Genomic DNA, 12,943 nt, shown 5'->3' with positions numbered 1-12,943 from the left:
CTGGTGCCTGATGCAACAGAATAGATAATTCTGCCACTAATGATCATACTGTAGTCTTCTGACACACGGGAATAGTCTTCAAAATGGGCCGTTACTTCTGGCCACGTCCTGCTGCCGCCTTTCTGATGCTGCCATCTGCCTGATGCCACCCGCCTGCTTCTTCTGCTACCTTTCCTGATATGTAGGTGTTTTTATTTGTACATGTACAATTTTTTAAAAGGATATGCATGTCACTGGGCCTTCCTATCACGCTGTTTTTGGGTTTTGGGGTTTTGCTACTACTGTGATCTGCCATCCTGTGCTGCATGTCACTGCTGCCCCCCCACTCTGTCATGGGGTGACTATTGTCACGGTCACTGCTACTGCCCCCCCTCCACACTCTGTTATCAGTCTACTATTATGCCTGTTACTGCCACTGCTGTTGGCCCCTATCCCCACTCTGTTATGGGGCCACTATTATCCACTGGTTATTTTTCCTTTCTTCTTATCTGTCAGAAGAACAGAAAAAATAAATTAAAAAAGGATCCTGAATTTTGAGCATCAGTAAGGCCTCTTTCACATGGTCAGTATTTGATCACAATTTGTAAGTCAAAAGCAGGAGTGGATTCAAAACACAGATGCAAACATTTCCATTACATTATGTCTTTGTTTTGGACCCACTCCTGTTTTTGGCTGACAAATACTGATCGAATACTGATGCAAAATACTGACTGTGAACAAGAGGCCATAAAAGTCCTGCATGCAGGACTTTTTTCCTTGTAAAAAATCTGATTTCCGCCGTAAATGGTCAAAACGAATGCAAATTGAGAATAAGTCCTTTTTCACACGGTCAGTATTTTACATCAGTATTTGTAAGCCAAAAGCAGGAGTGGGTCCAAAACTCAGAACAGATGCAAATACTGTATTTCTATTACATTTTATCTCTGTTTTGGACCCACTGCTAATTTTGGCTTACAATTACTGATTAAATACTGACCGTCTGAAAGAGGCTGTATGGATGCTTAAATTACAGGCTTTGTTTTTTTAGTTCTTTGTTATTCTGATGGATCAGAAGAACGGGAAAATAAATTGTGATGTGAGCACAGCCTTACTGCTGCTGCCCCACCTCCCTTTTCTGTCATGGGGCCACTATTGCCTGTGTTAAGCCTCAAGCACATATCCGTGGAGCACGGGCCGCGAGATACCGGCCTGGATTCCTGTTGAGTGCAGGAGCGCACGGCGTCATTGGTTGCTATGACGCTGTGCGTCCGCTGCTGTACAGTAATACAATCTTATTATCTATACGAGTGTATTACTGTACAGCAGCGGGCGCACGGCGTCATAGCAACAAATGACGCCATGCGCTCCTGCACTCAGCAGGAATCCAGGCCGGTATCTCATGGTCAGTGTTCAACGGACATGGGGATTAGGCTTTACTGCCACTGCTGTTGGCCCCCATCCCCACTCTGTTATGGGGCCACTATTGGCACTGTCAGTGCTACTGCTGTCACCCTCCCCACTCTGTCATGGGGCCACTACTTGAATCTTGGGGCACTGCACGGTTAAGTCCACGTTGATAAATTAGACCTGACGCTAACATAGACCTGCAATACTGATGCACAGTATTAGCTATAGCTAACAGAAGGGATTAAAAAGCATGTGTTTGAACTGCCACAACATGCATTAAAAGAACATATTTTTTCTCCATAACTTTATTGGCGCAGCCTCCATTTCTTAATTTTGTTCAATTAAGGGGCCATTTGGACACAGCACCTGCAGGGGCACGCACAGGATTTTGGCCTTACTGAAGGGTGCTGTATGCTTTTCTTTTTGTTTAACAGAAAGGGATTAGCTATGCTACTGCACAGTGATGTAGACCCCAATAAATTACACCTGTAATACTGACGGCACAGTAGCTACAGAACGGATTAACTATGAATGTGGGTGCACAAGAACGTAATGCATACTGCCAAACACTCTCCCTGCAATCTCCATGCAGTTTAACTTCCGAGCCTTCACAATGAGACTGTGCCACCAAGTGAGATGAATATGGTTAGGCAGAGTGGCCCGGGTACAACTGATTTATCGTGATTAGTGACAAATAAATTCTTAACAAATCAAATTTCTTGTCGAAGTTCGGCGAATTGGCCTAATCAAATTTTTCTAAACATCTTTACTTGTATTTCTTGTAATATTCATGGTTTACTGGCAGGAGATTCTTTGTGTCTTCACTTACAGTTTTTGCCAGAAAGGAAAATGGACCTGCACGAATAGTGGCTGCTATGGAACATGTACAATCTATGGAAATGGTCATTATATCTCGTTTGACAGTAAAATTTATGACTTTGATGGGAATTGTGAATTTGTGGCTGCCCAGGTAATTGACCCAATATTAATCACTGATGATCACCTAGCAAATACTTGAATGGTAATCCATTCCAACCTAGATATAAAGAAAGCTCGCCAGATTATCTACTGATTTTAGCACATTTGCATTTAGTAGCATTGGAATTTAGTATAGAAAGAAGCAGATGAAAGATAGTCTATTGTAGCTGTGCATGGGTTAAACACATGATGAAGAATAGTGAAAGTGATTAGAAGTATATAGAGATATTATTAAGGGTTGCACCAACTGGAGAACACCTTCTCAGGATGAAGCTGCATCAGCAGTCAGCAGATCGTATTGGGTGCTGGTGATCTCATGCAGAATCCCCCTGCGTTCTTGTGTTGGTAATGCTATATATGAAGTCTATATGTGTATAACCCTTACAATGAGTAATATGTGTTGTGCCTTTAAAGGGAGAATATAGAAAAAATATCTAATAAACAACAATGTTCCTGTGACTTTTGCTCCATATGTTTGAACTTTGTACTCATTTTTTAAAATATCTATATAATGTATTTACTGTGTGTGCAGTTTAATGTGTATTTTACTAGTTCATTATGTTTATTAATAGTCAAAATGTACGCCTATGCTTAAAATCCTAGGACTACTGTGAACCCGACCGTTCTGGTGGCAGCTTCAGTGTCCTCACTGAGAATATTCCATGTGGTACCACTGGAGTTACATGTTCAAAATCGGTCAAAGTCTTCCTAGGGGTATGTACGAATAGGTGAATTAAAGAAAGAAATGATTGCATACATAAGTACCACTTTGAGTTAATAAAACATTTTTTTATACAAATTTCAGAATACTATGCTAAGATTATCAGAAAAACATATAGTGAAGACTGTTGGAGAAGGAGGAAAACATGTAGATTATCAAACCCGCGAAGTAGGTATTTATTTGGTCATTGAGGCAAGTAATGGCATTCTTCTAATTTGGGACAAGAAAACCACCATATTCATCAAAGTATCACCTGAATATAAGGTAAGAAGGTATCAGAACCCTTATCTGTGAATTTGGGTGCGAGGGTCATTATTTTTCTGAACTATGAATACAACACCAAAGGCTAAAAGCTGCTTTATAATTTTAAAGCTCTAATACTGACATTCAAGATAGCATATACTGCATTCATCACCACATACTTTTAGATATATATTTTATTAAAATCTAATTTGGATTGCTGCGACGCTCGTCATGCAGATGTCTCAGGCAGATATACTGTACTGTAGATATATATATATATATATATATATATATATACAGTATATACACACACACATTTTGGCCCTCTGCTGACCTAGATCATCACATAAAAAAACAACTACCCCTTCATCATCATTTTGCATCTCCAGGAATAATATTAGAAAAAAAGAAACAGTTTTTCTAACACAACAACGCCACTTTTGTCCATTGGCTATGTCGGTATTATTGCTCAATCTCATTTAAGTTAATGGTGACCGAGCTGCAAAAGAAGACACAACCCAAGGCAACAGTCCTTTAAACCTCCCCTCCTCCTCCCCTTGATCTCCAGGGATATAAGGTATTGACCTATAACACCTTAGAGCACCATAGGCACTTACATTAGCCCCTTCACTACCCTAGATCACCAGACACATGGTATTAACCCTTAAATCACTCGCCAACTATGATCAACCTCTCAAATCACTCCACGTAAAACATAAACCCATGATGTACTACATATAGAGAATTGCGAGAAAAGTGAATAAAATAGGAAAGGGGAGAAAAATCTTACCATCAATGACACCAATGCATTAGTATGACATAATATGATATCATATATTTTGTTATTAATAACTGTTTAAATAATGTCATGTCTTCTCTAAAAAAATTGATGTGTGCATCTTCCTCTAAATGTATGTACGTTTAATCAATTTCTATATAATATCCCAAGAATTTATGTTCTTATTTTCAAGTTTTTGATTCAGTTATTATTTTTCTAGGGAAAACTGTGTGGTTTGTGTGGCAACTTTGATGACAATTCACAAAATGATTTTAAAACCAGACACATGATACAAGTCGTTGATGTTTTGGAATTTGGAAACAGCTGGAAAGTGGATGCCACGTGCCCTGATGCTACTGATGTACTCAACCCCTGCAGTCAAAATCCTCATCGACATTCCTGGGCTGAGAAACAGTGTGGTCTAATCAAAAGTCAAGTTTTTAAAATCTGTCATAGCAAGGTAGTAATTAGCAAATATATATGTTGGATCAAAGAACAAAAAAAAACACATTGGGAAATTTACCAAACCAGCAACCAATCAGATTGATCAGATCTTTCATTTTCCAAAGGACCAAACCTCTGAAGAATGTAAAGTAGAATCTGAAGTCAGTTTTGCACCAGTTTTGATAAATCTCACCCATTGGTTCATTTGTATATAGGGAGAATATAAGGACTGATGTGGGCATTCATCGCCTCTGTGTCTCATTATCATCATTGATGGTCATTTGAAATGTGAATGATGCCAACAAGACTGCTTATGCATCCTAAAATGGCAAGACTTCAATCCTTGAGCCACAGGTTTTGGGTCAGAGGGGCATAAGGTTCTGTTTTCAATATCTGTTTCTGTTGCTGTTCCCTCTCTCCTTCCATCATCAAATTTTGTTTGCCTCATTGGAGAGGTAGCCAGTCTAAAACTTAACTGACCCTTGATAGGCTGTCCCAAGAGTTCTAATTCCAGAGTGTCCCAATGTTGATCTGGCCTTTTTTTTTAAGTAGATCTTGAAGGTGCACTTCAATTTCTTTATCTTGCCACCTCGTGTTCTCTGGCCTTGACTAGGCTGAGAGCACAGGGCTTGTCTGAGAAGTCTTCAGTTGGGCATTTGATGCAGTTACCAGTCCAGCAGAGTTGGTTTTGCAGGATCTTGGCCTTGATACTGGTCATATGTGTCTTAGTCTTCTGGTGGCTATGCTGATAAAAACTCTTGAAAAAATGTTTAGGTGACAGGTAACCAAGATCTCACTACCATACAGGAGTGTAGGGACAAATATGGACTTGTGGACGATTAGCTTGGTTTTTGTTTGGGAACTTCCACATGGTCAGGTTTCCTGATTTGAAAGCCAAATTCAGGAGTAGATCATAAAAGGAGAGAAAGTATAAAGGACAAATGCCACTTCTTTTTTTAAATGTACTCCTGGTTTTGGCTTCGAGAACGGAATCAAGAAACCTGATCTAGGAGGAAGCAGTGTAAGTTTGAAACTGGCGCATGTGCACTGCATATCTCTGTGCCTCTGCCCACAGTGGGCAGAACACTGTGCATGCCCAGCAGCGATGCGCGAACGGCCTATATGGAAATATGATGCCACAGGGTTGGCCTGAGCTTACTGAGGGGTGGAGTTAGGCGCGAGTAAGGCAGGGGAACTTGGGTACTTTTTAGAAAACTCTCCGCCCCTGGGCACTTGCGACGGATCATTAGCATATGATAAAAACGACTTTTTGGGCGATTTGAAGCATCTGAAAAACTAAACACAGGTAACATCTGTGTCATGTCTTTGTGGCCCACTAAACAATGTGATCTGTTTAAAACCGGTTAGGTAGGAGACAGACTCCCTTTAAGAGGTGATAATTCTGGCTCATTATCAAGGGTTCTAGAAGGAATCAAAGATAAATCTATGCCAGTCAGTTTGTTGGTGTAGATTTCTTGTCTAATGTGTGCCAGTTTTCTGGTGCACATGTTGTTAAATGAGTTTGCCAGAGGAGGTACCACCTGTGACCCACCTTTTTCCACTCATGCCACCCACTTTTTGTAAAAGTGATGAGGCAGGTGGCAAAAAGTAATACGTTTTGGTGCAATACAGCACAAACTGATGTGTAAAGGTGATCCATCCCCTCCCCTTATTATATTTATGATTCTACAAACTTTCTTTAAAGAAATATGTTGTGTGTTTCATGGATCGTATGCACATCCACATGAATTAATATTCTTCTAGGTTGATCCAATACCATTTTATGAGGCCTGTGTAAATGATGCCTGCTCATGTGACAGTGGTGGAGACTGTGAATGCTTCTGTACTGCAGTTGCTGCCTATGCTCAGGAATGTACCAAAGCAGAAGCCTGTGTCTACTGGAGAACACCAGACATATGCCGTGAGTTCAGTTAACATAATAAATCAAACCTACATGGGAAATTTAAAGGGACACCAAAGGAACTGTGCTATACCAAGTGCAGGCCCTAAGGGGGTGTAGGGTAAGAAACCGTGTTATGTCAAATGCTGGGCCTAAGAGGGTGTAGTGTAAGGAACTGTGCTATGCCACGTGAGGGCCTAAGGTTGAAGAGAATGACACAGATATTCCTCTGACATCTCCTGGCACTGACCCCATCTGACCCCATTTGACACTGTGTTTATATCTTGTGCTGGTTCTGACACATGTCTTTGTTTTGGACTGTGGCCTGATTTTGACTTAGCTATTGGACTCTGATCCGGTCCTGGTTTTGCCTGTCTGGTTCTCTTACTACTCTTTTACCCCTCTGGGTTTAGGCCCTGCACTTAGTCAAGTCAGAGACTGTTGCCAAGTTGTGGGCTGACATTTAGGGCGGATCATGCAAGTAGGTAGGGAGGGTGGTGATGGTGGAGAACAAGGCTGCACTGTTCCCTCCCCTACGTGACATATATGTTCAATAAAGATGTATTTAGACCTTTTTAAGCTCTCCTGTCCAGTTTTTGGTTTGATCTGTTCTCTGATGTAGCACAGAGGAATATCCTTTGGTTTTGTAAGCCCTATTTTTTTTCAATAAAGTACAGTATAATTGTTTATATAAAATGGAATTATACTAAGGCTACTTTCCGTCATAGGATCTCAATGCCGGAGGAAAAGGCTTCAGTTTTGTCCCCGTTCATTGTCAATGGGGATAAAACTGAACTGAGTGCACGAGAATACATTCCATTCCATTTGGTTGAGTTCCCATGCCGGACAGAATAACGCTACAAGCAGCATTTTTGAGTGGATCTTGGGATGCGGAGCAAGATGGATCCGGCATGAAAAACAATGTCAGTCAATGGTGCCGGATCAGTTTTCTTGGACACAAAAGAAAACGGATCCAGCAATTGACTTACAATGGTTTTAGTGCCTTATCTGTCATGGCTATTTTAGAGATCAGATCCGTTCATAACGGATGCAGACGGTAGTATTATCCTAATGGAAGTGTTTTTGATGACCCATTATGAATCCAGCAAAAACGCAGATGTGGAAGTAGCCTAACAGATTGAAAGTGATGCTTATCATGCTAACATATATTCTTATGTAAAAGATAAGTACCGATGAAATTTCTGTTTTATTATAGCGATATTTTGTGACTACTACAACCCTAAGGGTGAATGTGAGTGGCATTATCACCCATGTGGTAATCACAGTGTAAAAACGTGTCGTTCCATCAACAACATCTACACTAAAGTCACCATTACTTATCTGGAAGGTGAGTGACTACAGAGAAATTATAATTCAATTTTTATATACACTATAGATTATTATCACAACCTATTTAACCAACAACCAGTTGGTAAGATGTATGTCATCATATAGAAACCCAACAAGTAATCCAAACGGAACACCCATATATACACAAAATATGAAATTGTATCAAATACATACAAATAATAACAAGACCATGAAAGACAATAAATCAAAAAAATGTGAAGCAGCAATACAGGTGATGTTGCAAGTGGTAGCTCACATGCTGACCGGCATGGTCTAAGATCCTGGAAGCAAAAATAATAATCTAGGCAGCAAATCAATACCAGCAGTGCCTAAAGAGGAAATGACTATATACCAATTTTGGCCTAAAAACGTGTCTGATGTTCCAAACGAGCCCTGTATAAACAAGCATCCACATAAGGTCCCTGCAGGTAACCTGAAGTGGGCATACAGGCAGCAATAAGCTAAAGGAAAAAACAGACAATACCTGGGCTATGGTGAAAAGCAGGGATCCAACCTCCGGTCAGCTGTGAGCACACATTTGGCAAGTTTTTAGGCCAAAATTGGTATATAGACATTTCCTCCTTAGGCACTGCTGGTATTGATTTGGTGCCTAGATTATTATTTTTGCTTCCGGGATCTTAGACCATGCCGGTCAACATGTGAGCTACCACTTGCAACATCACCTGTATTGCTGCTTCACGTTTTTTAGATTTTTTGTCTTTCATGGTCTTGTTATTATTTGTATGCAACTATTTAATAAAATTTCATATTTTGTGTATGTATGGGTGAGTTTGGATAACTTTTTGGGTTTCTATAGATTATTATCGTTATAACATAAGATTTCTGTATATCTGTATGAATTTGTTATTAATTTAGTTGTAATTTTATATTAATTGTTCAATTTAAACCCCTCTTCTTTAACATGCATTTTGTGGTTTAAGGTTGCTACCCAACTTGCCCAAAGGATAAACCTATTTTCGATGAGGAAAACAAGAAATGTGTGACCAAGGAGCAATGTGGTTGCTATGTTAATGAGGTTCACTACAAATCTGGAATAGAAGTGCCTCATTATATGAATTGTCATAAATGGTAAGAAATTAAACTTTTACATTGTTGTTGTTGACTTGGGGCAGATGAAACACAATTTTATTTTTCACGGAGTGTTCCAATATTAATAGTCAAATATAACATATGAATGTTTTCTCTCATGTTAGTGTCTGCTCTTCAAATGGAAACATTGACTGTCAAAAACAAGGTATATTTCATATGTATTTCTAAAAAAATATTCTATTCATATATAATTATGCTGTCATTCTCATGATACATAGAATTAAAGGAACATTTCACAGAAATACTGATATATTATGCTATTTATCTTTTCATGACCTGAGGGAACAGTGGACAAAGAGTTTCAAAGAACACCAAGGGTGGAAGTGATGCAGTCCTTCTTCAGGCTCTGCACTAGATGATGATCTAGAATGTTATCTATCAAACGCAAACAGGATGGGGTTGGGAAGGTTTAACTGGGAAAACCACTTCCTTGCTAAGGAAACGCTGAACACTAATTAATATATGGCACAAGATAAACTAAAACATCATTTTCTCAATTATGGCATTATAGGCATGCTTTTTATGATATTTAACTAGCAGTATGAGCGGTTTGGCAAAGTTCACTGCCTGGTTCACTTTAGTCTAGTTTTTGAAATTTTTCACACCTTTTTGGAACATTTTGTTTTAGAATTTTGTTAAAGTGGTTGTACAGGATTTTATTACTGATGACCTATCCTCAAGATCCTCTGATTCTGCAATCCATTGAACATTTCTTTCTCCTGACTTTTTGTTTGTAGATGCCTCTGCTTGTTCCAGTACAACACCCATCACCACCACCTCTATTACCCCTGCGACCATCTCTCCAACTGCACCTACGATGGGTAAAACTACATTGGATTATTCTTGCTTTTATTTGTGATATGTTTACAATGTTCTTGAAGAGAACTTATCACTATGACAGATCTAGTAAAACAAGGACATCAGTACAAGGCATACTAATAGGTACAACTGTGCACACTAAACAGACCCCCCAAAGAGTCAAAGAGAAGGCACTGGAAAAAAATATATCCTCATTCCATGTTCTTGTTCAAATGACCCTTCGAAGCCAGTCAGCAGCCATTTCAAAGGATCATGCGATACAGTTTGCAACTCCTACATCATAGGAGTTGTAGAGCGTACGTCACACAGTTACTATATGTCCCTTTGAAGGGGTAATTATTAGATGAAATTATACCTCATACACAAAGCCGAATTAAGGCTCCTTAAAAATTTCAAGTTGCACAGAGCTGTAATCAGGTACCTATAGATATGGGCCCATATCATTCCTTCATTTTTCAATTTCATACGAATGCATAGTAAGGTTTTCTCTGACATTCCATAGGTAACCAACAGAAAAAGACTCCTACTATATTCTATTGGATGCCGTATTGTGGTGCATTGCTTCTAGAGGAGAATACCTCCAGGGCTTGCTTGCTTGTGGGGTCACCATAGAACAGCATATAAAAGAGACATTGGGGGGAATTTATCACAAAGGGAATATTTGAAGTCAGGTTTTCTTGAGTCTGTGTTGCCGTACTTTATGCCACATTTATCAAATGTCGCATGTTGTTTTATAAACTTGTCTTTTCCTTAAACCTAACACTTTTGTCTAGAAATAAGTACTCCACCCTCCTACTGGAGTGAGATAGCGACTTTTGTTGTGACTTTTAAAAAAAGTCTCAATGATAAATATGGAGTGAAACTCATTAATACTTACATACACCTACTTTTCCACCCACATTGCAAAACTGGAGTGAGTGGTGTAGATATTCAAAAGTCGCAAATTTTTGTGCAAGTGGAAACCCAATTTTGCGACTTTTGAAGCCAAAAATCTGGAGTGAAGGTATGATAAATCTGCCCCAGTGTCTAGAAGGTATTATTGTATCTAGAGATGAACAAAACCATTCTAAGCAAATTGATTTGTCTCAGATTTCCCAGAAATTCGGATACCAGTTGAATCTTTTCCAATTCGATTTGGCTGCCGTCCGTTTAGCCATAATTGTATATGTCACTGTCACTTTGACATTACCAATGCTGTCTTGGCATTAAAAAGTTTGAAAGGGGTCAGAAACAGTCATGGGAGACCCCAAAATGTCATTCACAACTTTCCAGGGCAATTGGGGTGCTTTCCTTTTGGGTTGAAATGTATTACTACCCAAAATTAATCTCCTAACCAGTTTGTTAGAATTGAACCCAAAACAAATTTTAAGAAATTTGCTTATTTTTAATTGTAGCTATTGATGGCATGAAACAGTACTGACCAATGTATTACGCCACTTTTTTCACTTCTCATTATTTCCCATAAACCCTCTGGTGAGTCAAATATACTGATGTAGCAAGTGTTATTCGAACCGCTATTCTAATAAAAATGTTACCCATTAAATATGCTGCGGCAGTTTGCTAGATCAGTAGCGAATGATTCAGTTAGAAAGAAACGGCATGAAACAACTTACCTAAACAATATAGAATTATCTGATGTAGGAGACAAAAATGAAGATATGGTGAAAGAAATTATTTCTAAATTTGGTTTTAGTCACTACTACGACTCCAGTGACCATTGGGACCCACCACTCTTCAACAAGTAAGTTGTTTTTTTATTAATATTTTTCAAGAACAATTCTAAACGGGTCCAGGTAAGGCCAACATTTAAATGATGAGTCAAACAGGATAATAACATAGATTGGTTTTGGGCTTTATTATTTGATACATTATATGACTATTCATTTTTGGATGATTTGTCTGGACTCTGTATGTAACCCATGTACAGTTGATGTGTTGGAAAAGAAACAGGGTCAAAAAGAAATCTTGTGTAATGGAGACAGGGTCTACATCAGTGTGTCTCTGCTTTTCTAAGACTGAAACCTCCTAGTCAAAAAATTTCAACCAAGTACCCCCAAAGCTATGGTCCTTCACAGTTCCATGAATAAATAAAAAAAATGGAAATCAGACATCATTGAGTATATGGCAATCTTTAACAAAGCTAGAACCAGCCGTGTAGCTCACATGGATCTACAGCTTTCCATATTCTGCTCAGATTGCTCTGCTAGATTCTCTTCAGGCTGGCAGCTTAGAGGGCATGTCCTTTTTGGGGAAGGGGATGTCCTTTCTTCTACAGCTCTTTTCCTGTAACTGTAACAGCTTCTAACAGTAAATGTGGTGGCAGCTGAAAGAAGAAAGTGAGCATGTGCGACCACCTCACTGATATTACTTAGGAGAAATAATCAAAAGAACAAACAGCAGGTGACACTATACAGATATGTTTTATTGAACAATTCAGTGGCTGTACCACATTTTAAATTACATGCAAACACAAAAGAACCCAGTTGCTGGTTTAAAAAAAAACATAAAATATTTTTTTTCGTGTAATATACTGTATATATTAAGCTGACAGCATATAGCACTGTAATATTCCCAGAAGCATAAATACATGAATAATGCAATCACAAATAATACAATATAATATGCATAAAACACAAAATAAATAAAAAAAGTAAAAAAAAAGTCTGTCAGTTGACAATGTTAAATTGTTGACAGTACCATTTTGGGCTGGCGAAAGCTGTATATATACCTTTTGTGGACCTTTTATTATCAGGAGCAGTGTGAATATGAGTTTTTAATTAGCCATGCTTTGCTCCTGCAAGTGCCCTGGAGACAGAGCTTCAATGAGAAGTGCTTTCTACTCTGCGTTAAGCTGCGTCACAGTTCTTCCCCTCTCTATATATAAAACTTCATATTCTCACTACTCCTCATAATAAATGCTGCACAAAAGGTATGTTTGTCCTGCTCTCCCTGGCCCCTATTTGGTGCTGTCAAAAGTTTAGCATAGTCAAACCTGCTGTTAGATTCCACGTATTGTCGCTCAGTTAAGGCTGAGTTCACATCACCGTTTAGCTTTCCGTTCTTCTGATACGTCAGAAGAAGAGAAAAACCAAAACTGTGTGCAGGACTTTTTTCCATCTAAAAAAACGGATCTCAGACAGAAAAGGCCTCAAACGGATGACAACTGCTGCAACAGGATCCATATTTTTTTTTTTTACAGGGTCCTGTTTTTTTC

General features: G+C 38.9%; 1 protein-coding gene across 1 annotated transcript in view; it reads left to right on the top strand.

The window, feature by feature from the left end:
- The window catches only part of LOC122926355 (mucin-2-like), a 100,112-nt gene that overhangs the window by 62,889 nt on the left and 24,280 nt on the right, over positions 1 to 12,943 (top strand). The window contains exons 21-28 of the mRNA XM_044277730.1: positions 2,218 to 2,356; positions 2,968 to 3,078; positions 3,170 to 3,349; positions 4,327 to 4,566; positions 6,315 to 6,471; positions 7,667 to 7,798; positions 8,742 to 8,889; positions 9,015 to 9,055. Of these exons, the coding sequence (XP_044133665.1) occupies positions 2,218 to 2,356; positions 2,968 to 3,078; positions 3,170 to 3,349; positions 4,327 to 4,566; positions 6,315 to 6,471; positions 7,667 to 7,798; positions 8,742 to 8,889; positions 9,015 to 9,055 (1,148 nt within the window). The remainder of the gene's footprint in view (positions 1 to 2,217; positions 2,357 to 2,967; positions 3,079 to 3,169; positions 3,350 to 4,326; positions 4,567 to 6,314; positions 6,472 to 7,666; positions 7,799 to 8,741; positions 8,890 to 9,014; positions 9,056 to 12,943) is intronic.

The sequence above is a fragment of the Bufo gargarizans genome, chromosome 2 (assembly GCF_014858855.1).
Source record: "Bufo gargarizans isolate SCDJY-AF-19 chromosome 2, ASM1485885v1, whole genome shotgun sequence".
NCBI classification, from domain to species: domain Eukaryota; kingdom Metazoa; phylum Chordata; class Amphibia; order Anura; family Bufonidae; genus Bufo; species Bufo gargarizans.
This window is presented reverse-complemented; position numbering and strand designations above follow the sequence as displayed.